A 24,205-nucleotide genomic window follows, 5' to 3' on the forward strand; every position below is an offset into this window, starting at 1 on the left:
ACCTGGCGATCCCACCTGCAGCGTCCCTGACTGATACACTAACACATCCCTCAGGTCATGGGCGTTTCCAGCCACCCCTGACTAGAGGAATAGGTGGGTTTCAAGCTCTTATACTCTGCCCTGCTGAGACGGAGCTACATACAGGCTGCTTCTTTCTCCTACTGGGGCAGTGGGAGGCTTCCCTGGGGGCAGGAACATAGTGTAAAGATGAGGAGACTGGCCCAGACATCTCTGCAGTTGCGTGGCATCATCCCCTAAAATGCCGCCAGGGCCACGGGCAGAAACGGCCCCAGCCCCTGTTCCCATAAGCAGGTCCTGGCCATCAGCAGAGACGTGGCCGAATTCTCAGCCTCAGCTTTGAGCTCACAGCAGAACCCCGAGGGGGGTGGCATCCAGGACAAGGACGTTTGGAGAGAGAGGGCAGGGTGTCAGATGGACTTGGAGTCTTAGACTCGCTCCTCTGCCACCAGGGGGAAAAGACGCGCTGCCTTTTCAGGGCTCCTGTGATTACATCAGACCCACCTGGCGATCTCCTACTTCTCAGTCCACTGATGCAGAACCTTAATTACACCTGCACAGGTGATGTAATCACGAGTGTGATGACTCGTCGTATTCACAGTCCCGGGGCCTGGGGAACCCTGGAGCCAGGTGAGAACTTGGTTCACCTCTGTCCCCTTCCTCCTGGCCTTCCGAACTCCACACCGCCCTGGTCCTCCTTCCTCACTGCAGCTCCTGCTTGGTCTCCTTCGCCCCGTTCACCCACCAGCACCAGCATTTTTAGGAACACCGGGATGCCCAGAGCATCTAGGGAGCTGGCAGAAGCCACCCCAGCTGGGGATTCAGCCCCTACTCGCGGAAGCTCGTGGCCTGGGTTTTGGGGGCCTTGCCTCCAAGCTCAGTGGTGGAGTGACGTACCAGGGTCGGGTAATACCCCAAGAGAGTTTGGGAAGTGCTGAGACTCCACGGTGAGGGGTCCACGGTGAGGGGGGCAGCGCTGGCAGCTGGGGGTGCACGTGGGGTGGGTGACCCAGACAGAACTGGCTCTTTTTCCAGCTTGGCTACAGAGCTTCAAGAGAGGGTCTGGCCTTAACCAGAAATGGCTGTGGACCTGAAAATGGCACAAATGCTGGACTAACATCAGGCAGAGTGATAGCGATAATATCAGCTTTTTTGTGTCGGGGGGCACCTACTATGTTCCAGCTGCTAAGTGTATGTGTATATCAGCTAATTTAATCCCCACGGCTACGTATGAGGTAGGTACTATGTTAACCCCCATTTCCCAGAGAAAGAAACTGAGGCTCAGCAAGGTCAGGAGACTTGCCAAGACTGGACAGCTCATGACTAGAGAAGAGCTGCTGAGGGTTGTCACATCTGCTGTCACTGCCGTGCCGAAATGTGACATAAATCTGTGCTCAATATTCACAACGTGGTTATAACGGCACAAGACTTTCTGCGGGGAAGCATTTGAACTGGGACTTAACGGGGGACACGATGAGGAAACATATTTGGCTTCAGTGTAAGGAAGGGCAGATGTTCTGGCGGTCAGAGTGGCCCAGAGGTGGACACGGCTACTTTGGGAGGGAATGAGGTCCCTGTTGCTGGATATATGCAAGTGAAGAGGCTGTTTCCATTTTCTGGGGCCCTGGTAACAACAGATACTGTACTGAACACCCTACACATGTCATCTTTAGGTTCTCACTGCTCCATCACATAGGCGCTGCTGTCCCCGATTTACAGATGAGGAAACTGAAGCCCAATGAGATTAAGTGACTCAGTGATGGTTATGTAGGTGGTTGGTGGGGGAGCCGTGACTCAAACCCAAAGCTGTGTATCTCCAAAGCTGTGCTTGTACCCATACAACTATCGAACGCCTACTGTGTGTCTGGTACTATTCTTCTAGACGCTAAGACCCAGCAGGGACAATTTAGTCCCAGTCCTTACCCTGATGGAGATCAGATTCCAGTAGCGAGAGAGACAGCCCAGAGTAATGAGACCAAAATAGACCTCAACGAGAATGAGGCGAGACCAAAGGTAAGCAGGAGTCAGGGGGGTTCAAGATGGTCAGGGGAGGCCACTCTGAGTGGTGCATCTGAGCTGAGATCAGAAAGGAAAGAAGAAAAAGTATTATGAAGAACTGGGAGAACGGTGCTCTGGGCAGAGGCAACCACGGGTGCAAAGGCTCTGAGTGGGGCAGGAGAAGAACAATGTGGGAAGCATGGCCAAGCTGGGGGCCAGATCACTGGGCTGGTCATCCAGGGTTTAAGCTTCATTTGTAGTTATTAGAGGGTTTTTAAGCACTGGTGTGCTGCAGCCCACTCATGCCCACACATGAGAACCACCTGTTAAATCTTCAGGATTTTTGCTGTTGTTAAACTATTAGTAGCTTGAAATCAGCCATGGTGGGAGTATTTACACCATGGAAATGGGCAGCAGGTGGGTAAACATTTATCTGCCTCACACTGGTTCTAGACAGGGAAGTGGGGAGAGTGGATCTGTGCCTGAAGGAGCGCCCTCTGGCTGCAGGGGGGAGAATGGCCTGCAGGGGACAGAGAAGCAGGGATGCCCTGCAGGGAATGTCATTGCAGGGATGCCCCGCAGGGAAGGCCATTGCCTTGGTCCATGTTGGAGAGATGGGGGTTTGGACCAGGATGGGCGAGTGGATGGATCTGAGTGATTTTGAAGGCAGAACCAGTGGGCCTTGCTGAGATGACCCCATTACTGAAGCTCAGAGCAGGGAGGTGACCTGCCCAACGCTACACGTCTGGAATATGGAAGAGGTATGATTGAGCCCAGGCCTACCAGGCCCCTAAACCCTTTCTGTTCCCTATACTTCAGTGTTTCCCTAAGTTGCCATGAAGATTCTTCCTGGGAAGCTTATGGTCTAGGATGAAGAGGAAATAATTAATGATGTTCCTGGCTGCCTGTGGTCAGAGCACCCCTTTCCCACACCTCTTCCCAGGAGGGTGGGTCCTCTGAGCTGCGGTTGGGGGTGGGGCGTGGAAGGAGCCAAGATGTCACCGTCATAGACACTGGGAGGCCCAGCTCCCACTGGTGGACACTGGGGCCATGGCGTCTGTCCTCCCTCCCAGGAGGGCCCCAGGAGGGCTGCCCCAGAGATGGTCTTGGAGGGTCCTACGACCTGCTTGGGAGACTCCCAGCTCTGGGATGCGGGACCTCCCCTGGGGCAGGGCAAGGACCAGGGCTGGAACCAGTCTAGGACCTCAGAGGAGGAGCTGCCACAGCACAGCTTCCCGGGGGCTGGGGCTGCTCTGGTTTTTGCTGGGGTGGGAGGGAGGGGATAGGGACATATCTGAGAGTCTAGCTCAGTGGGAGCGGGGGATCTAAGCAGCGCCAGGTCTTAGCGAGATGCCGGCAGAATCACTAGGCCCCGCTTGTCTGCCTGCACCTGCCCCCCACCCCCGCCCCGACCCCTCGCCCCCCACAGGCTTCACACACTCCCAGTCCCTTCCCTAAAGCCGCCTTTGGCACCAATCCCAGCAACAGGGCTCATCTGCTCCAGCCCCTCCCTGTGTCAAAACTCACTCTCAGACAAGGGTCCTGTACTGGGGGATCACTGTCACTGTGACCTTCTGCAAGAAGCGAGAAGGGAGGAACAGAAAACAAAACTAATCAAATACCTACCAGGTGTCAGGCAGAGCTGCTTGCTTTCCTCAAAGAGTTAAAATTACAGAAAGGTTTCCCCTCATACTCAGCCCCTAAAATAAGGCTCTAAAAAGTTTACTCTTATCCTTCTAGACTTTCTTCTTTGTACACACACACACAGGCTATTTTTTTTAAAAACTGAGATAATGTTACGTGTTCTATGTGAATTATTTCATTTAATCCTAGGTTGTTATTATCTCTACTTTGCATTTCAGGAAACTGACGCTCAGAGAGGTTATGTACTTTTTCTAAGGTCACACAGCTGGTAGAACTGCCTGGCCCCACAGCCTCACTCTCTGCATCTTGGACATCACCTATGGGTGCAGAAGGCCAGCCTTGTTCCTGTTGGGGGGCATTTGGGGCTGCAGAGCAGGTGGGGCTGGAATTCTGGGCAGAGGCCTGATCCGGCCTTCCCTTCTGCTGTGCTGTGAGACTCAAGCCCTGGGGTCAAATTCCAGCCCCACTGAGTCCTTGTTAATGCTTTTTAAAAGGGGATTCTATTGCCATTTAATTGTGGCTCTGCCCTTGAAGCAGACTCCCAGCTGTCTGTAACAGACAGCTTGGCCTTGGATTTCTCTCTCCCAAAGCCCAGGGGATAGAGGCTGCACTGGGAGGTCTGCGACCTGGGCCACTCACCAGCTGTGGAACCTTGGCTGTTCCTGCCTCTCTCGCCTTGATGTCCTCTTTTCAAAGTTCCCTTCAGCCCCAAGGTAAGCCCATGACCCCACCCCTAGTCACTGCAGCTTGCTGGAGAGAGGAGGGGGAGGAAGAGGACGAACCAGAGCAGAGAGGAGGGCTCGGGGGCAGCTTAGTGGGTTTGGAAGGGAGTGGGAGTTTAAGAACAGGTTCTGGAATCCCTAGACCTGGGTCCAAGTCCCAGGGCAGGACCTATGCAGTTGTACAAGGCCCAGGCTCAAAAGATTCCCGGGGCTTCCCTGGTGGCGCAGTGGTTGAGAGCCCCCGGTCCGGGAAGATCCCACATGCCACGGAGGGGCTGGGCCCGTGAGCCATGGCCGCTGAGCCTGCGCGTCCGGAGCCTGTGCTCCGCAACGGGAGAGGCCACAACAGTGAGAGGCCTGCGTACCGTAAAAAAACACAAAAACAACAACAAAAAATAAGATAAAATAAAATCCTCACTGGGAAGCGAATGGTGCCACCATACCCACAGCAACCCCTGCCTGTGGCTGTACTGGGTCAAGTGGTTTAGGGCCCTACGTTCCTGGGAGATCAGGTGCTGTGGGGTTTGAGCCTGGGGAGAGATGAGAGTCTGGTGAGGCTGCTCCAGCACCTGCTTTCAGACGGGAGAGGGTCAGTCACATGACCTTCATAAATGAAGGCCTGTTGCCTAGATGGAATCTCCCCAAGGGCCACCTCCTTCACTCTATGTCTTGGCTTGTAGGACCCCCAAGGTGTTGTCCCAGCACCTCAACCTCCCAGATGTTTCCAGAGTCCCGACTTCCTGGATTCATAGCTCAGCAATTTCCCAACGGCGAGACCTGGAGCAAGTTACTCAACCTCTCTAGGCCTCAGTTTTCCCATCTGCGAAACACTAACAGGTTTGACCTTGTGGACCTGTCGTATTAAATCAACGCCCGCATGAAAAGTGCTTACAAGCATGCAGACAACGTCAGCCGCTGCAACGGCTGGCCTGCCTGCTTCCACTCTGCGCTGAGCCCGACAGCGGGCTCCGAAATGCCAGTCTGACCACGCCTCTCCCTCAGCCGCTCGTTGCCTTCAGGATGAAGACCAGACTCCTTGTTCCGGCTCCTCTGAGCCTCCATGTGGTGAGGCCCAGTTCAGGGGCCATTTCCCCTTTTAGAGTCCACAGCCTCAGGATTTGCTCAGGGAAACCTCCGGCCCCCAAGGCAGAGCCTATGATGTGACTGTCAGTCAAGCCAAGGGCCGGGCACATGACCCAGGCTCAGCCAGCTGGGCACCTTCTGTAAGGACTTTGATTATTATTATTTTTTAAAATAAATTTATTTTTGGCTGCATTGGGTCTTCGTTGAGGTGCGCGGGCTTCTCATCGCGGTGGCTTCTCTTGTTTCGGAGCACGGGCTCTAGGTGTGCAGGCTTCAGTAGTTGTGGTGCACGGGGTTACTTGCTCCCTGGCATGTGGGATTTTCCTGGGCCAGGGTTCAAACTTGTGTCCCCTGCATTGGCAGGAGGATTCTTAACCACTGCACCACCAGGGAAGTCCCAGGACTCTGATTCTTAAGTATGGAGAAGCTTATGGAAAGGGGTTGGGAGGGTTCATTTGGGAGGTTATCCCCCTGAGTTCCTGCTGCCTGGATCTCCAGGGCTGCCCTGAGCGCCGGTCCTCTCTGAGCCTGGGTTTTTAGCCTTTCTCCCGATTCTGTGCAATCTCTCACAACCTTCCATTGACGCTCTCTTTGTCCAGAGTAGCCCTGTCAGTTTCTGTTGCAGGCATTCAGAGATCCTGGTGGATACACTCTGGCTCCAGACACATCCCAACTTTGACCTTCACCTTCTGCTTTTAAGTATCTGCCTGCATTTCTCAGTCCATGCATGCTACTTTGTGCCTCTGAACCTTTGTCCCTGCTGTTCCTTCTGCCGGGAATGTCTTTCCCACCTTATTCTCCTCATTCATTCTTACCCCAAGAACCACCTCAGACATTGTCAACTCTGGGGGGACTTCCTCCAATCCTCCTCTACACCACACCCCCGCCTCCAGGCTGGCTCTGACCCTCTGGGCAGCCCTAGGCCCTGGGATCCTCTCCCTCAGCAGCAGCATTTCCTCGTCTGAACCCAAGACCAGATCCAGGCCCACCCACCTCCATTTCTCAGTTGGCCACAACAAATGTTTTTTGGGCTCCAGAACCATGGAGGGTCATACAGGCAGCTCCCCTGGGACCTGCTCAGGGATTCCTCAGCCAACTAGGACCAAATCCATTGCCTGCTGATGAGGGGTCATGAGGGGAATTGCTGAGGACTGCGAGATTGGGAATCGTCCCAGAATAACAATGAGCCTAACTCCTCCGGGTTGGCCATTGCTCCAGCCCTAGCCTTTGATCCAGAGCCTGTGCCAGCCTTTGTCATAGCCCCAGCCCCTGCCCCAGCTCAAGCCACAGAACTGACCTCACACCCCACCCTCGGCCCCAGCCCTGTCTCTGCCCCTGCATAGGCCCTTCCCCCCACCTCTGCCCTCACTGCAGACCCCCAGCATCCTTCCCAGTGAGACCCACCCAGGCTGCCCTCTGTAGAGGCCCTGCCTCTGATCGAATGGGGCTTTTGGTGGGGAAGGACTGGCCAGTTAATCGGGCGGTGAATAGAGCAGGTATATCAGAGGTAGGTGCCGCGCCCAACTCCCCTCAGTGGCACAAGACCTGCAGCTCCAACAGTAGGTGACAGAGCCGAGCCTTAGGCAGGGGCAGGGGCAGGACCAGGTTTAGGTCCTGAAGGTTCCTTCTGTTCCTCACCTCCCCTGCCCTGGGCCAGACTTTGTCCTGAGCCATGGACAGGGCTGAACCCTCCATGGTTGCTGAGTGCCCCAGCTGGGGAAGTGCCTGAGCTATAGCTACCCAAAATCAGGTAAAAGGAGGCAAAAGGGGGAGTCCCAGGACAAGCCAGTAGGATTGGGGAAGCTTGCAAGGTTGGGGTATCAGTAAAGACCACCACAGATGACCATCCTTGAAAGAAAGGCAAAAACAGCCCAAGTCTCCCCTGAGGTCACCAACGCCTCTCCACCCCTTCTCCTTGGGAACTGAACCAGGGCAGCAGGGGTGGGGAGGGCCACAGGACCTCGGGGAATCAGGCCGTCCACTCCACCCACAGGTGGATCCTACAATGGACACATCATGAGGACAGAAGCCAGCACAGTGATGTCACAGCTCAGCTGCGGCTTTGTGCTCCTGGAGCCGTCGAGTGAGTCAGCTGGGCCCCTTCCTCCTTCCCGTGCTCATGTACCTGTGTCCGATGCTCAGGGCTGGACAGGTTGACTGTGTAGGCCCACCCCTTCTCTCCCTGCTCCTCCCACGTGCTGGGGCAGGCCCAGCAGATGGCCAATGAACAGCACGCTTAGGGAGACTGTCTTCTTTTGGCCATAACTAGCAACCAGTCTTAGGTGAGCGGCCCAGGAACTCTTTGCAAGGCTGTGATGAAACCACCTGTCAACTAGGCCACCTTCCCAGCTTGACCGTGAGCTCATTCAAAGGGTCTAGCTCTGTAGAAGCTCAGAGTATATGATGTTAGTTAAATGCATAAATGGCTGGAGGGACGGGTGGGTAGAGATAGATGACAAAGGTATCTCCTTCCTATGTGGGCTACTCTCTCACCCGTCCCTAGCTCTGACCCTCGGAATCTTTCCTGAATGCTCTTGGAAGCTAGCACCTGTTGGAAGTCCCAGGCATTTTGGTACCCATGGGACTTGACGGTGATGGAGCTGTCCCAGTTATGGGGTAACAAAAGCAATAATGCCACTGCAGAATGGCACATTTGGTCCCTCCAGAGCTGGGGGGCACAGCTCAAAGACCTCAGACTTTGAACTTAATGAAAGCCGAGTCCAAATCCAGCCCTGTTGTACATCCTCAAGCTGGTCACAGGGGCCTCTCTGAACCTCTGTTTCCTTTTCTATGAAGTGGGAATGTGAACTGGCTTCTGAGGACCGTCAGGAGAATCAGAAGAGAAAGCTGCTGCCTTGACTGTTGCTGTGGCCATCTTCTTCCTGCCTGGCCCACGTGGCCCTCATCCTCCAGTGTAGCCTGAGGTGGTGAGGGGCAATGTCGGCGACCGTGGACACAGGCCAGGAGGCTGGCCTGAGCAATACCGGTGACAAGGACAGGGACCTGCAGGTGCTGTTCCAGGAACTCTGCCAACTCCAGGCAAAGTACGAGCTGTCCCAAGCCCCGCCGTGCCCCCTGCCTCAGCCCCAGGGCCACCTGCGGTGGGCTAAACAGCTGGGACTGAGCAAAAATGCCTGAGGAGGCCAGGCCAGGAAATGAACGGGGAGGGGACTGAGGCCCGGGAGTAAGTCAGCAGGGGCAGCTGATTGGCGAGTGGTGGGGAGGTGGGGGGCTTGGTTCCCGCCCTTTGAACTCAGACCTTGGGCCAGTCCCAGGCCCTGTGCAAGCTTAGTCTCCCTCCACGAAGGCAGGGCTGTGGGTGACCATCCCTATGCATCTGTCAGCTCGGCCCCTCTAAAATCAGCCTGCAAGGCTGCCGCTGTGTCTCCAAGCAGACACCCTGAATCCTTGCCCCTTGGTGACTCTTCAGTTTCAGGCTGCCCACGAAAGCCTGAGTTATATGCAAAAGGATGGATTGATATCTGTGAGTGATTTTATGGAGAAAAGTCCCAACCGGTCCATCGGATCCTCATAGAGCTTCCCAACCTCCCCACTGAAAGGTTTAACACTGTAGCTCACAGGTCCCCACGTGATATTTGCCAGGGGAAGACAATTTTTTCCTGCATTTTTCAGGACTGTATGGATGAGAAAATGGGGCCTGAGAGGCAGAGTGGCTTGCCCCGGGGAAGTCAGCAGTCACTCAGAGATACCCACCACAGCCTTTCCTGCTCTGCCCTCTGCCCTTGACCACTGACCTTGAAGGCGACCAGGGTGGGCAAGCTATTGGAGACTCATCTCGCTTGGTGATGCCCCCTGATGGCTGGGCGGCAGCACGTGGCTGGCGCCCCTCTGGGGGCTGCCGGGGCCCCAACCACAGACTGAGTGCTTATGATGTGCTGGGAGCCCCAGACCCGGTCCCCACCGGCCTATGAGGGAGGGGTCTGGTTACCCCTGTTACGGACAGGCCAGCCAGGCACAGAGAGGCAAAGCCTGTGGCCGGACCACTGGCTACTGGGGGCTCAGACCATCTGCCACCAGCTCAGCCTGCAGGAGGGGCTCCGTAGACCCCATGCCACAATGGCCCGGCCTCGCTGGTCCCCAGGCCCCTTCCTCATGGCCTGACCATAGGCATCTCTTTGACCTCTTTGTGGCTCAGTTTACTCAGCAGTGAAATGGGGGTGGAGAGACTCAAGTCAGCGGCCCATTGATGGGGTCAGTGACCAGCCCAGCCCGGATCCGTGCAGATCCACAGAGGCTGGCCCTTGCCAGGGGTCACAACCTGGAAGTCCCCAAACCGTGTTCTCACGTCTGGCTCTCTCGCCGGCACTGAAATGTCTCTACAGACAGAGGAAGCTGAAGAGAGAGGTCATAAGGTTTTTGAAGACTATCTGATCAAGGTCCTTGAGAAAGTCCCCAAGGGTACGTATGTAGCTTCCTCAGCAGGCCTGTCCTCTCTGCAGGCACCTCCCAGCCTGGGAACCTGGGCGCGTGTGAGCTCGCCGAGCACTGAGCCCTCCTGCAGAGTGGGGATCCACAGGCTGGTGCCACCGTGGTCGAGCCAGCCAGGGCACCAGCCATGTGGCCTGCAGCAAGTTCTCAACGTCTCTCTTCAGTGGGAACAGCAACGGTTCCGTGGGCTGGATCCTTTATGAGCACGTAGCCTGGAGCCCGATGTTTAGCTATAGCACCCAGTAAGTGTCAGCTATTATTATTACCTCATTTGTCTTTGATTTTGCTCTTAGGAAGTAAAATTACACAGGCATCTGAAATGAGTTTTGTGTTCTGTTTTACCATGATTTGTACCAGAATCCACTGTTATCAGTGCTGAAAACTTGATAGGAAAGAGAAGGGGAGACAAACATACATAATTTTATTATCGTCATTGTCTTTACATCACCAATAATAAAAATAACTATTACTGTTTATGAAATATTTACTCTGCGCTAAGCTCTTTAGTAAATCTTTTTTACCCCTCTTTAGGAGCTGCTGAGAACTGTGTTACCCAGGCTCAGTGAGGTTAAGGGACTTGACCAAGGTCTCCCAGACAGGAAGTGGTGGGGCTGGGTCTCAGACTCTGGTCTATCTGATTTCAGAGTCACTGTGCTAAGTGCTCTGGAGCTGCAGGAGCCCCAAGGACTCTGCCCTGGAGGTCAGGGAAGGCTTCGTGGAGGAGGGGGCCATTCATGGGGCTCACATGCGTTCAGCAAAGGGGAACAGCACTGCAGGCAGAAGAACAGCACAGATGCAGGCTGGAGCCAGGCCCTGTGCAGTGGGTTTGGGGTTGAGTTCCAGTGTGCTGGAGCGCCATTATCCGCCAGGGGTCGCTGGGAGATGTGATTGGAAGGTTGAGCAGCACGAAAGAGCCTTGAGCCCCAAGCCAAGGAGGGGCGCAGACCTCCAGGTCAGGCACGGGGTGTGAAGCAGACCCAGCACCCAGCGCTGCTTCTAGAAGCCTCCCAGTTGGGGACCTTCCTCATTCAGCAGTTCAACCCTGTTCAACCCATCCAGAATGAGCATAGCTGGGGACCCCATCACGCGGGACAGCGACAATCCCTGTCCTCTTCCTGCAGGCTCCCCCAGTCAGCAGCTCCTCCCGGGTGGCGGTGGGGGGTTCTCCTGCCTCACTGGGCAGCCTTGATCCAGGATGCTTGCTCTCAGCCCGCGGTGGTTCAAATGCAGATTCTTCTCTTGAAGAGGTGGGAGGTCAGTGATGGGGCGCTCTCAACTTCGGGGCTCCAGTGGACAGCAGAAGTCCCACCTACATTATTAGTATCACTGCAGGGGGCAGGTGAGGGCTGGGCATTCTATGCCCACCCATCCTGCCATGCACTGTCTCTATAGGCTACAACCAAGGGGAGGAGCCAGAGGAGGTCCCGGTGGAGGCCATGGTGGGGCACTATGGGAAGCTCTTCGCAGTCAGCCAGGATATCCAGAAGCTTCTGGAGGCCTTCTTCAAGATGAGCCAGGTCGTCCACCAAAGCCTAGAGGGAGCCTCTAGAGGGAGGCCATAGGGCTCTTATCCCGGTAATAGCTGCCTGAAGCCCAGCCCATCCCCCTTGGCCCAGAGAACTGGGATATAGGGACCCCCTTCCCTCTGCACCCCCAGAGAAGGCCTGAGGCAGGGGCGGGCTCCTGAGAGGGTCTGAGTGGGGTGCTCACTCCAGAGCCTTGTTCTGTACCCCTTTCCCTCCCTTCCTGCTGGGTTTCTCCTGAGGAAGACTCAGCTCATACTTAAAAGGTGTTCTTCGTGGTAGAAAACTCAGGAGTTCTAGATTCAGACAGACTGGGGTTCAAATTCCGACTCAGCCTCTGACTGGCTGCATGACCCTGGGCACGTTTAGACCCTCTCTGAGCCTCAGTTTCCTCATCTGTGACGTGGGGGCAATTCAACCTAGTTGGTAGGGTGTTGTGAGACACTGGACACAAACTGTCTCAGAGTTAAGTGCCCCAAGAGGCCATCTCCCTCATAGTTGGTTCATCTTCTAATAAATTGAACTTTCACCCCAAGGGATGGGCATTCCATCTGGAAGAAACTACCCTGGCAAAGGCATGGCATGATGAATTTTTGTGCTGCAGCTGGGGCCTGGGGACACGGAGAAGACAGAGGACGGGCACATGGAGAGGAAGGGAACAGGGAAAGGGAGGCTGGTGAGTGGGCTGATTCTTGCAAAGGACGGTGGCATGGCATTTGCAGCCAGTCTCTGCCCCCTAGTGGTAGCACTGAAAACCTACACCATTTTGTACGGTTTTTTTCCTTCGTGGGCCGGGCACTGTGAGAAGCACTTAACAAGCTTTATCTCATTTAAACCTCACCCCAGCACCCGGAAACACAGGTGCTTCTATTCCTAGAGCTGAGACTAGAGGAGAGGAGTGAGGTGAGCATGCAAGTAGAAGGTTGGATCCCAACTTTATTGAGAATTTTAATACTTTGTTCATCATGGATTTTTGTTTTTGCATTAACTTTGATTTTTAAAAAACACTGCATTTGGGAACTCCCTGGTGGTCCAGTGGTTAGGACTCCGCGCTTCTACTGCAGGGGCACAGGTTCGATCCCTGGTTGGGGAACTAAGATCCCGAAAGCTGTGCAGTACGGCCAAAACCAAACCAAAAAATTGCATTCAAATATTATTTATATTAATTCTGAGTTAAATGTTGCACCCTAGTCCCAGGCATGCCATTCTTCTCATTTTCAAAGTAAGAAACTAGGCCTTAGAAAAGTGTGGACACATGTATATCCTGTGTCCTCCAAACACATCTCCGCGGGGCCTGGCGTGGGAGTGCACCCAGCACATCCTGTGTCCCGCAGGCCTGGGCCGCAGAGGCTGTCACAGCCTTGCCCCCTGGTGTCCTCCCAGCCGTTCCTGCAGCCGGAAGGGCCCAGACAGGTGGTTCTGCTTAGGGTGAGAAAAACGGGCTCCAGGAGCTGAGCTGGGATTCGAACCCTAGTCATCCTACACGTCCATTTTCCTGCATCTCCTGGGGCCTTAAAGGGCGCTGACCACCCAGAACTTTCCCCTCCTCCACCCCCATCATCGCTCAGATCCCCAAGCCGTGAGATCCTCGGGACCAGGCCCAGGGCAGGTGCCCTGGGACGTCAGCTGCACCGAATTGACCAGCCACCCTACCACAGAGCCTCAAGATCCGGCTGTGCCAGCTGCAGAAGAAGTGTCACCGCAAGCAGGAGCAGTGACGGCAGCTGGAACACGGTGTCACCTACCAGAAAGACACAGGCAGCTGTGATGTGAGTCCAGTCCACTGGCTGGGGTGGGGGGCGGGCAGCGCAGGGGCCGGGGGCTGCTGTCTCCTGGATAATGATCGACCCCCAACACACACACACACGCACACACATGCGCACGCACACGCATACCACTTGCCCACTTACCTCTCCTTGGTGACTGTTAGCTTTCAAAGGGCTTCTCTAAGACGAGCCAGATGTCATGTGACAGGTGGGAGAACTGAAGCCACAGATAGTTAAGGACCAGCTGGGATGCCCCCGTACAGTCCCAGGGCCTAGCATCTGCACTCCTAAATATTGGTTGATTCTTACTCATATCTATTCACAGATGAAAAGAATGAAGCTTGGAAAGAGTAAGCCAGGGCTAAAGTCCAGCACCAGGATTTCTGGGTTTAATCCCTTGAGCTACTCCTTCCTGGCCTGGAGAATGTGGACTAGTTATTCTCCGGACCCCCGGGTCCTCCCCATAGCAGAGCCTGTGCCCTTCTGGCCTTGGGGGCTGCCTGGAGGACACGGGGGAGCAAAGGCTGGGGCACAGGGCTGTGCCAGGCACACTCCACCTGGGCAGGGCGCAGTCAGCAAATGTGGGACCTTCTCAGGCTCTTGTGGGATCCTAGTTTGGAAGACATGAGGGTTGGGGTCTGTGGGCTGCTGACTTCCAACCAAGGAGCTTTGACGGGGAACTGGATTGGCCACCGTTTATAGAGTCTGTTATGGGTCTGCCTCTTGAAGGTGAGAAGTGAGGTTGCTGATCACAACCCTGAAGGCCTGAAGTCCACACCTCTGGAACTTCCCAGAGTGAGGAGCCCTGGGTTCCCCCATGTCCCCTCCTGGCCCCTCCCCCAGGTGTGGACCACAGATGTGCCCAGCCGGGAGGAACCTCTTGGAAGTTAGTCGGTCCGGTGTCCCTCTTTGCAGAGGCGGGTGCTCTGGCCCCGAGGTGGGGAGGGACTCGTCCAAGCCCCTTTGGTTGTAGAGCCCAGACCAGCAGGAGGAGGCGGCTCCTGGCTTCAGGACACGTCTCTGGCCTGAGTGAGCTGGGGGCAGGGGGCAGGGAATTCTGGGAGGGGCCCGAGCCTGCAGAGCCGGCTGCTAAACTGCATGCAAATGGTCATCAACAGCATGGCCCAGCAGTGCTGTGCCTCTGCCCACGGGTCTCTTCTCCAAGCTCGACCTCGTCCAGGTGAGGACTCTCGTGCCCGGGCTGACCTCTGGCCTGAGCCTGTCCTCAGCCTCGGCTCATGGGGCATGGGTGGTGAACTGCCCTATTCCTCCACGGCTGCATGGCTCCTGCACGGGTGCGGTAGGGTCTCAGGGTCTCTTTTAGGCTCTCAACAAACTTGTAATGAACGCTCATTGGTGCAGGGTCAGAGGGTTGTAAAGGAACTACTGCCCTGCCTGGTCTTAATATGTAACCCCGCCCCGGCACATCGCACACATACACACACACGGGGTACACACTCATACAGACACACCTATGGGCTCTCCACACACCCTGCAATATACACAAAACATACGCTGACACACCTGCAAACAAACACACCAAGGTGCACACAGATGTAGTCACGTTTACACGGGGAGGCACATTTCAGTGACCGACGGAGCCTCTGTGCAGGTCCTCATTTTAAACTTCAGACTCTCGTCAAGTCCACTGAGATTTCCCTTCTCAGTCGGAGGGTCCCCACGAGGACCAAACTCCCACCAGTCATAATGCTGATGCTGCAGTAATGGAGGTCATGTGATCAGGTTGGCTTCCACCCACAGCAACATATCTTGTTTTCTTTTTAATAATAGCTTTATTGAGATATAATTCTAGTACCCTAAGATTTACCCTTCTAAAGTGCATACTTCCGTGTTTTCAGTACAGTTGCAGAATTGTGCAACTATCATTAGTATCTAATTCCTGAATCTTGTCATCACCTCCCCAAAATACATTTTGTATCATTCCTTTTTTTTTTTTTTTTTTTTTTTTTGCGGTACGCGGGCCTCTCACCGCTGTGGCCTCTCCCGTTGCAGAGCACAGGCTCCGGACGCGCAGGCTCAGTGGCCATGGCTCACGGGCACAGCCGCTCCGCGGCATGTGGGATCTTCCCGGACCGGGGCATGAACCCGTGTCCCCTGCATCGGCAGGCGGACTATCAACCACTGCGCCACCAGGGAAGCCCAAATCATTCCTTTTTATGGCTGAATAATATTTTGCTGCATGGATAGACCACACTTTGTTTATCCATTAGTTGATGGACATTTGGGTTGTTTTCATTTGGGAGCTGTTATGAATAGCGCTGCTATGAACATTCATGCCCATGTTCTTGCATAGACATGTCTTTTCAGTTATCTTGGGTATATACTTAGGAGTGGAATTTCTGAGTCTTGTGGTAACTCACGAGGTAACTGAGCGAGGAGCTGCTGAATTGTTTTCCAAAGCGGCTGTGTAATTTTACAATCCTATGATCAAAATATGAGGATTCCAGTTTCTCCATATCCTTGTTAACACTTGGTGGTCTGTCTTTTATAAGTTAGCCATCCTAATGGGTGTGAAGTGGTATCTCATTGTGGTTTTGATTTGTATTTCCCTGATGGTTAATAATGTTGAACATTCTTTCACGTGTTTATTGGCCGTTTGTATATTTTCTTCGGAGAAATATCTATTCAGATCCTTTGACCACTTTTTAACTGAATTCTTTGTCTTTTTATTGCTGAGTTGTAAATATACTTTGTATATTCTGGATAAAAGTTCCTTATCAAATATACGATTTGAAAATATTTTCTCTTGTCCTATGGGTTGTCTTTTCACTTTGATGGTGTCCTTTAAAGCGCAAATATTTCAATTTTGATGAAACCCAATTTATATATTTTCTTTTTAGTTGTGCTTTAGGCATCATATCTAAGTAACTATTGCCTAATCCAGGGTCATGAAGATTTACACCTAAGTTTTCTTGTAAGAAGTTTATAGTTTTAGCTCCAATATTTAGGTTTATGATGCGTTTTTAGTTAATTTTTGTATATGGTATGAGATAGGGGTTCGCTTTCATTATTTTGCATAAGGATATTCAGTTGTCCCGATATCATTTGCTGAAAAAACTGCTCTTTCCTCATTGAATTGTCTCCTCATTCTTGTCAAAAATCAAATGGCTGTAAATGTGAAGGTTTATTTCTGGACTCTGAATCCTATTCCATTGGTCCTCATGTCTGTCCTTAGCACTGTCTGGATCACTGCAGCTTTGTAGTAAGTTTTGTAATTGGGAAGTGAGTCCTCCAGCCTCACTTTTCCTTTTTGAGGTTGTTTTACTCTTGTAACTGCATGTCTTGCATCGTGCGTGGAAGTTCCGTGTCTGGGTGGGTTTCAGGTCTGGTGTGACCCAAGGCTCAGTGGCACCACGAGGACCTGTCCTTTCCACCCTCCTTTGTCTGCCAGCTTCAGCATTGCTTTCATCCTAAGTCATAACTTGCTTTTCTCTTTCGAGGCGAGTTCAGCGGAGTTGTTTGAACTCGGGATTCTTAGCGCCTCTGGGACGCTGGGGGCGAGTCCCATGGCCAGTGTTTTCTAGCAGCAAGAGTCCACAGTGAGCGAGCCTGCGTCTTAGCTGAGAAGAGCTCAGGAGAATTTCACAGGCAGTTATCAGGGCCTCTCTGCTCCATGGCACAGCTCTTGGGGCACCATTCACAGTGAAGGCTGCATAACTGGCATCCCCTGAGGCATAGATCCTTCACATCATGATATATGAATGAGCATTTAAGTAAGGGCACATTTGCCCTACAGTCACAGTGTATTAATTTCATCTTCTTCCCCCGCAAAAAGGAAGAAATTACCCGGTGATGTCAGGGTGTCCCAAAGATCTCCCTCAGCAATCACTCAGTCAAGTCTCAGAGTCACCCACATGCGTTCGGCATGGTACTAGGGAAAGAGAGGTGGAGGGAGATAAAGGTCACCTGGTCCTTAAGAGATGAATGCCGCTCAGAGAGGGAGGCTGATGGCAGTCAGAGTGGGATTCTCGGAGGAAGCAGTGAGAAGAGGCAGGCAACCACATTCAGGAAGCTGCACAAGGACCTGGGCTTGGAGCCATCCAGCTCTGCCACTGCTGGGCTGTGTTGCTTCAGACAAGTCACTTAACCTCTCTGAGCCGCAGTTTGCTCATTTGCCAATTGGCATTGATACCACATCTTTGGCAGCGCCCTTGTGAAGACTAAAGGAGACGCAGGTCAGCCTTGATGTTGCTTTGGTCCCTGGGAAGTGGTGTCCAGGGGCCAGAGTACAGTCAAGTGAGAGAGATTTCTTTTTTCTCCTAGGAATTTACATTGGACACAATGGAGACTGTGAGCTTCATCTCACTGCTCAGGGGACCCAGAGTATGCTGGACAGCAGACAACCCCAAGGACCGGGGCCTCAGAAGGTACCCCAGACCATTCAGGAAACATTCAAAGAGTCAAGATTCGATCCCCAGGACCCCCTTTCCTAGCACCCAGACTTCAGAGTCCCCAGCCTGTACTGACACAACCCAGGGCCACCAGCCCTGCCAGCATCACGACCATCTCTTTACCTGCTTGGCCTCCTTTTTTCACCACCAGTGCTCCTGAGTGGGTGGGAGCCAGGGGAGGCGGAGGTCAGTGAGAGGTGGGGCAGCTAGGGCCAGGTGGGGTTGAGGGGGCATTGTTCCCTGCTTTGGGGGATTGGCAGGGATCGAGGTGAGGCCTGCCTGGGACTGTGGGCGAGACAGAGGGGGTTCCCGAGTCAGAGGCAGCAGCCAGGTGGGAAGTCCCAGGTTGGAGACCTGCACCCAGAAGCCGGGGATGCGTTTCTCGCTGTCATTGGTGGGTCTGTCTGGGGCCAAGGAGCTTGAATGGATGCCCGTCTACTGGGAACGCTGCAGTCATAGGAACTCTCACAGAGAGCCACCCCGAGCCATAGGATGCGTGGGAGCTGGCCTGGCCCACAGCAGACCGGGGGTACTCAGTTTGTAGGAGAACATCTCATCACTGGTTCCCAGAAGCTGGATACCAGTTTGGTGCCTTCTGCCCACCTGAGGGTCCCTGAGCTGCCTGGAATGAGTGCTACTCTCAGGGGGACTGGGGGCAGGGCACAGCCCCTCTCTGGGTTGGTTTTCCCACATGTGAAATTGGGTGCGAGGATGTCTAAGGGAATCCTCTCTCCAGTCTGACGTTCTTAGGTCAAGGTTGGAAAGGCCTCTGCGTGGATGGCACTGGCTTGGTGTTATTGAGCCACGGAGGTGAAATCACCCTGGCAGCCACTGCAGCCCCGAAAAGGATTCACTTCTGCAGGTCTACTGATGTTAACTGGTTTAGGTTAACTTTGAAAGTTCGGAGCAACTGATTTGCAGCAAATGGTGGGGCATCAGCAAATTACCTTTCAAAGGGGAGTTTCAGAAAAGATGCTGCTATTCCTTCAGCAAGCACCGAGGGTCTGCTGTTTTCCAGGTGCTGTTGGGAGAGGGGACGGGAGGCTCAGAGGGAGGGGGTGGGAGGCTGGGTAGGACTTGGGCACTGAAATATTTAGGGGAGCTAAGTATAAGAAAGAAGGTTATGTAGGGTCAGGTCTTAAGAGCAGTTTTTTTTAAAAGGCCGAGGGGAGTTGCAGAGAAAGCATCATTTTGAGTTTCTGACTCTCAGGCCTTTGGGGCAAAGGGAGCATCCCAGGTAGGGCTTGAGTCAGATTTCAGAAGGGAGAGGTTGGGGGAGGGCTGAAGAAACTGAAGGGAACGCAGGGTAGGGCTTCCAGTTTGGCTGGAGCACAAAGAACCCGACGGGCAGTCTGAGATGGTGGGCTGGGGAGCCACCGTGGGGTCCCAAAGCCCAGGCTACGAGGTTTGGAGGCCATACTTGGGGGTGTCTTAGACCAGTCTGGCTGCCATAGCAAAATAACATACACCAGGTGGCTTAAACAACAGACGTTTATTTCTCACAGTTCTGGAGACTGGAAGTTGAAGATGACGGCATTGGCAGGTTTGGTGTCTGGTGACAGCCCACTTCCTGGTTCAGGTGGTAGAAGGGGTGATGGAGCTCCCGGGGTCCCTTTCATAAGGACACAAATCCCATTCATGAGGGCCCCACCCTCATGACCTAATTGCCTCCCAAAGGCCCCACCTCCTAACACCATCACACGGGGGTTAGGATTTCAACATAGGAATTTAGGGAGCAGGTACATTCAGTCCATTGCAGGGAGCATCTCGCATCCATACCTCACTGCTTACTTTCTCTCCACCCAACATCCACTTTCCAAAGAGATCTGAAGTATCTCATTAGTCTCCCTGTAATGTGGGCACATGTTAGGCCAACAATTCTTAGATTTGAACATTCCTCAGGAGGGCTTGTCACAACAGAGTGTGGGTCTACCCCCAGAGCTTCTGATCCAGCAGGCCTAGGGTGGCCAGGCCTTAGAATCTGCATTTCTGGCAAGTTCCCAGGTGATGCTGATGCTGCTGGTCTCAGGCCCACACTTTGAGAACTGCTGCTTGGGAGTAATGGCAAATCCCAAACGCCTAAGCTGGGCTCTGCTTCACCTGGAGTACCAACTCCCCCTGCCTGGCCTGCAGTCCCCATCTGCACAATGGGGCAAGCGTCATGGGGACCTGGCATCCTGGGAGGGCCATCCCCACCCCGTCTGACCTCCTGGGAGGTGCTGAACATGACACCCTGTTAGGGGCCCAGGGAACAGTCCTCTCACTTTGCCCACAGAGGCCCTGTGAAGAGCTGTTGTCTTTCTGTCCTCTGCCATCTGCCTGCTGTGCACATGTTGTGTGTATGTTTGCAGGTCTAGTTTAGATGTTTGGCACACTGCTTGGGGAGGAGGGCCATCAGAACAGATACCTGGGGTGACAGTGACCTGGCCATTAGTCTAAGTTTGCAGTGGGCACCTGAGTCTTTTAGGAGCTCCCAGCCTCCTCTGGACAGAGCTTGGGTCATGAAATTGACAACTGGGCACTGCGCTTAGGGGCCCTGCTCTCTTAGGCTGCTGGCATGTACTAGAACGCTGGGGTTTTTCCTTGCTGGGCTTTCTTGTCAGACAGAAAGCTCTCTCAGCCCTGACCCTGTACCTTTAAAGCACTTTCCTCCTGGGTTCCATATTAGCTGGAGAAAGGCCTTCGAGGGCATTTGGAGAAAACCACAGTGGTTCAGGTACCTTATGAAATGTCATTTCATCTGACTGCCCGTCTAGATCCTGAGACCCCAAGACACTAGGAGGCCCAGGGCTTGGACATTTTCTGAGACTGAGAGCTCATTACCTGACGTCGAATTCCAGCTTTAATTTTCTTCAAGTGTGAGGACATTCTTTCTACAGACCATCCAGGAAGAGTTGGACTATTAGCTAATGGCTGGTGCTGAGAAAATTGGCTAGTTGGCAGGAAAATCAAATTATGTCCTTTTTCCACACCACATACTGTAGTATATTCCAGTTCCTTTGAATGATGGTTTTCCAACTTTAATGTTCATTAAAACCACCTGTGGGGCTTCCCCGGTGGCGCAGTGGTTGAGAGTCCGCCTGCCGATGCTGGGGACACAGGTTTGTGGCCCCAATCCGGGAGGATCCCACGTGCCGCGGAGCGGCTGGGCCCGTGAGCCATGGCCGCTGAGCCTGCGCATCCGGAGCCTGTGCTCCACAACGGGAGAGGCCACAACAGTGAGAGGCCTGCGTACCGCAAAAAACAAAAAACAAACAAACAAAAAACCCACCTGTGACGCTTGCTAAACAGGGCTCATTCTCAGAAATTCTGATCCTGGCATGAGGCCCCCAAAATCTGGATTTTGAACAAGCATCCCAGATGGTTCCAGGGCAGACTGGTCTCCAGTCACAGGGTGAGAAACACTGAGTATCTCAATGTCAAAAAGAAGAAAATCTGCTCCACATTTACCTGGTCTTTAGTGAGGAAGAACTTTGGAAGCATGAAAGCAACAGCAGTGACACCTGAAAATAATTTGACCACGTAAAAATGAAAAATGCATCCACCTCAGAACACAGCCAAATACCCAAAGACAATAAACTGGGGGGAAATGGTGAGAAATTTGAAAAAGGATCAATGTTTTTGATATTTAAAGAACACTTACACAGTTAAAAAAAAAAAAAAAAGACGTCAATTGTTCATTTCAGCAAATCACAAAATAAATAAAAATGGCCTATAAACATGAAAGGTATTTTGCTTCACTAAAAATAAAATTACACCTCATAACTTCTGCCCATCAAAAAATGCTTAGTTAATACACTAATGCATATAAGATAGGCTCTCCAACACTGCAAGGCTGTTTGCATAAACTCTCTGGAAAGCAATTTGAGAAGAGATCTTAAGAGGCTTATAAAATGTTTATGTCCTTTGGCTCAGCAATTCTAGGTCACGAAATTTAAGTTAATAAAACCAGAGCTATTTGGTTCAAAATGACAGAAAGCCCAACTCAACTTGGCTTAAGCCACAAAAGAGAATGTATTGGCTTTATGAAACGAGAAGACCAGGGATTATAGAGCTTCAGGAACAGCTTGATCAGGAACTCAGTGGCAACAGAATCCAGTCTGTCTGTGGGCTCTGCTCTGCCACAGCTTGGCTTCATTTTCAGGCTCAGCATAAACAAGACGACTGGCAACAACCTCGGCCCCGCATCCTTTAAAGTGGAAGTCAGAGGAAAAGACAGAATGTCTCTTCCCAGTAAATCCTGGCAAGTCCCAGGATTTACTCTAATTGGATCACCTCGGGTCAGATGTCGCTCTAAACAAATCTCTGATTGGCTAGGCCTAGGCTCCCTGTGCATCCTGAATGAATCTCTGTAACTAGGGGAGATTCCATGCTCTGATTTCCAGGACTTGATCAAATTTTTGTTTGAGTTTTTGTGAGATGGAGTATCTTTCATGGCTGGAGACCAACCATATGAACTGAAAGAAGGGTTCCCCAAAGGGAAATCAGGCAGCTGTTATCACAGGGAGGTGAGGCCTGGCGCTGGGCAGGCACGAGCCAGAAATGCCCATTACAATACAGAAACGGTGTCTGTACCAAAATGTCCACCACGTCGTTACTTACAGTAGCCAAACTGGATACAAACTCAATATCTCAGAGGAAGAGTTCAGTCAATGATGCAAAACTTTATGATTTTATAATTCTGCAGCCATTAAATTCCATGTTTTCAAAAATAATGTAAGGAAAATTATCTATAGGGTGTAAAGTTAAGTGAAAAAAGCAAGCATTTTTTTTAAGTTGAATATAAACTCAATTTAGTAAAAATTATATATGTAAAAGAAGGAAATAGACTAAAGCAGTTCTTCTAAGTGGGAGGATCCTGACGCTGGGGTGGAGTGGGAAGTATTATACCCACTGGGTACAGTAGATTGAGTAAGTGGTCCCTAGTCTCCACCCACTGTGGTGGCGTCTACATCTGCGCTCCTGCCACAGGCTCAGTATTCACTTCTTGGCTTTGGGTTGGCCCTGTGACTTGCTTTGGCCAATGGGATGTCAGTGGATTATGACACAAGCAGAGGCTTAAGACTTATTGTGCAGTGGGGCTTGTGTGTCTCTGGGAGCCTCCTGGTTGCAGGGGGATGAGAGCCACAGGGAGCTGACATAGACCAACCTGCAGCTCGGATCCACCGACACCATTCAATCCTCACTAAATCCACGGACCACGGAGTGCGAAATAAATGCTTATAATTGTAAGCCAGTGAAGTTGGAGGTTGTTTGTTACACAGTATTACAGCAAGAGCTGTCAGATACACCCTCACACCTCTTCAGATTCCATGCTCTCTCCAACCCAAGAATCACCAGCGTGTGGGGAGCCAATCCACCTGCTGGGTGGGAACTGGGTTCCTGAGGAACGCTGAGCTGTCGAAAAAGGATTAGGAAGTCTGTTCTGCCATGTTCATCAACCCATCCTCTGGATTGGAGGAGTCTAATTTTTAATTTTCTTCTTCTTACTTTTGCATATTTTCCAAAGTTTCTGCAATAAGCGTGGTTAACTTTTATAACCAGAGGGCAAAAACAACTTTATTCAAAAATTGGAAAAATTAGTTGGAAACCAACTCTTCTTTGCATCTCACTGATCCTAACCTTTGGCGTCTCCAAGAACAAAGCTAACTGTCAAGTCCTTCACCCACAGGACTCTCTTCAAGTCTCTGAAGACAGGGTTCTTGGCCCCTGCACGCTGTCTTTTCTCCAAGTTCAGCAATTCTGATTTCTTGAATGTGTCTCCACTCTCTGAACGGATCCCACTGGTTTCTAGGCTTAAAATGTGGTGTCCCAATCTGAGTTCCATTCTCCAGGTAAGGAAGTTGCCAGGGAAGAGGCTTCCTTGCCATGGCTCCACCTGAAAAGGCCCTGGGCGTTCCTGCCTTCACATCCCAGCCCAACACCCTGGGGCATCAGGCTCTACCCATCCCTCTTCTTGGCCCAGGAACGGCCTGGCTACTTCGAGGCTTGTGTCCGAGACTGTAAGTGCTGGCCAGCCCATGGGAACATCTCAAACGTCTTCAAACCCGAGCCCACCTGGCACCAGTATGTCCCTGTTTCTTACTAGGCACCTTCAGAAGGTGCTGCACTGTTTCCCTGCCCTTTGATGCTGGAGCTCGTTCATCCTGGCTACCAGCTACCAGGATGTCCAGCCCTGGGCCTCCAGGCTGCTCTCCAGCACTGTGCAAGGGGAGATGTGAGGCCCGGAGCTGCATCTCCCTCACCCCTAAATCTCCATGCCTAGTCAGGACCTGGCACAGAGCAGGTGTTCAGTGTTGGACAAGGGGGGGATGTGTGAGTCAAGAGAGCTAGGCTCCCAATGACCCTCCCCATAGTGAGAACTTCCTGATGTGGTACTAGGATGCTGCTTTTGGGCCACTGTACCTCACTGGGTCCTCCCCACAACGCATGATCTAGAAAGTGGCAGTTTCCCAGTTCTATTCTACAGAAGGGGCAGCTGCAGCTCAGTGCAGTTCTGTGACCTTGGGGTCACACAGCCACTCAGTGGTTGAGCCGGGACATTTAACTCAAGTCCATCGGGCTCCAGATGGAACGATGTAACTGGAAAC

General features: G+C 52.6%; 1 protein-coding gene and 1 non-coding gene across 2 annotated transcripts; both read left to right on the forward strand.

Annotated features, from left to right (window-relative positions):
• The first annotated feature begins 8,402 nt into the window (after positions 1-8,402).
• CCDC197 (coiled-coil domain containing 197) lies at positions 8,403-23,703 on the forward strand. Its single transcript, XM_032621758.1, is given in 12 exon segments — positions 8,403-8,509; positions 9,809-9,828; positions 9,831-9,884; positions 11,307-11,455; positions 11,457-11,489; positions 13,096-13,206; positions 13,933-13,998; positions 14,284-14,351; positions 14,353-14,383; positions 17,488-17,683; positions 17,876-18,009; positions 23,581-23,703. Coding segments are annotated over 12 exon segments (1,092 nt in total).
• On the forward strand, positions 12,459-12,530 carry TRNAR-UCU. Its single transcript has one exon. It is a non-coding gene; the product is annotated as a tRNA-Arg (tRNA).
• Positions 23,704-24,205: the final 502 nt, after the last annotated feature.

The sequence above is a fragment of the Phocoena sinus genome, chromosome 2, assembly GCF_008692025.1.
Source record: "Phocoena sinus isolate mPhoSin1 chromosome 2, mPhoSin1.pri, whole genome shotgun sequence".
In the NCBI taxonomy this organism is placed as follows: Eukaryota; Metazoa; Chordata; class Mammalia; order Artiodactyla; family Phocoenidae; genus Phocoena; species Phocoena sinus.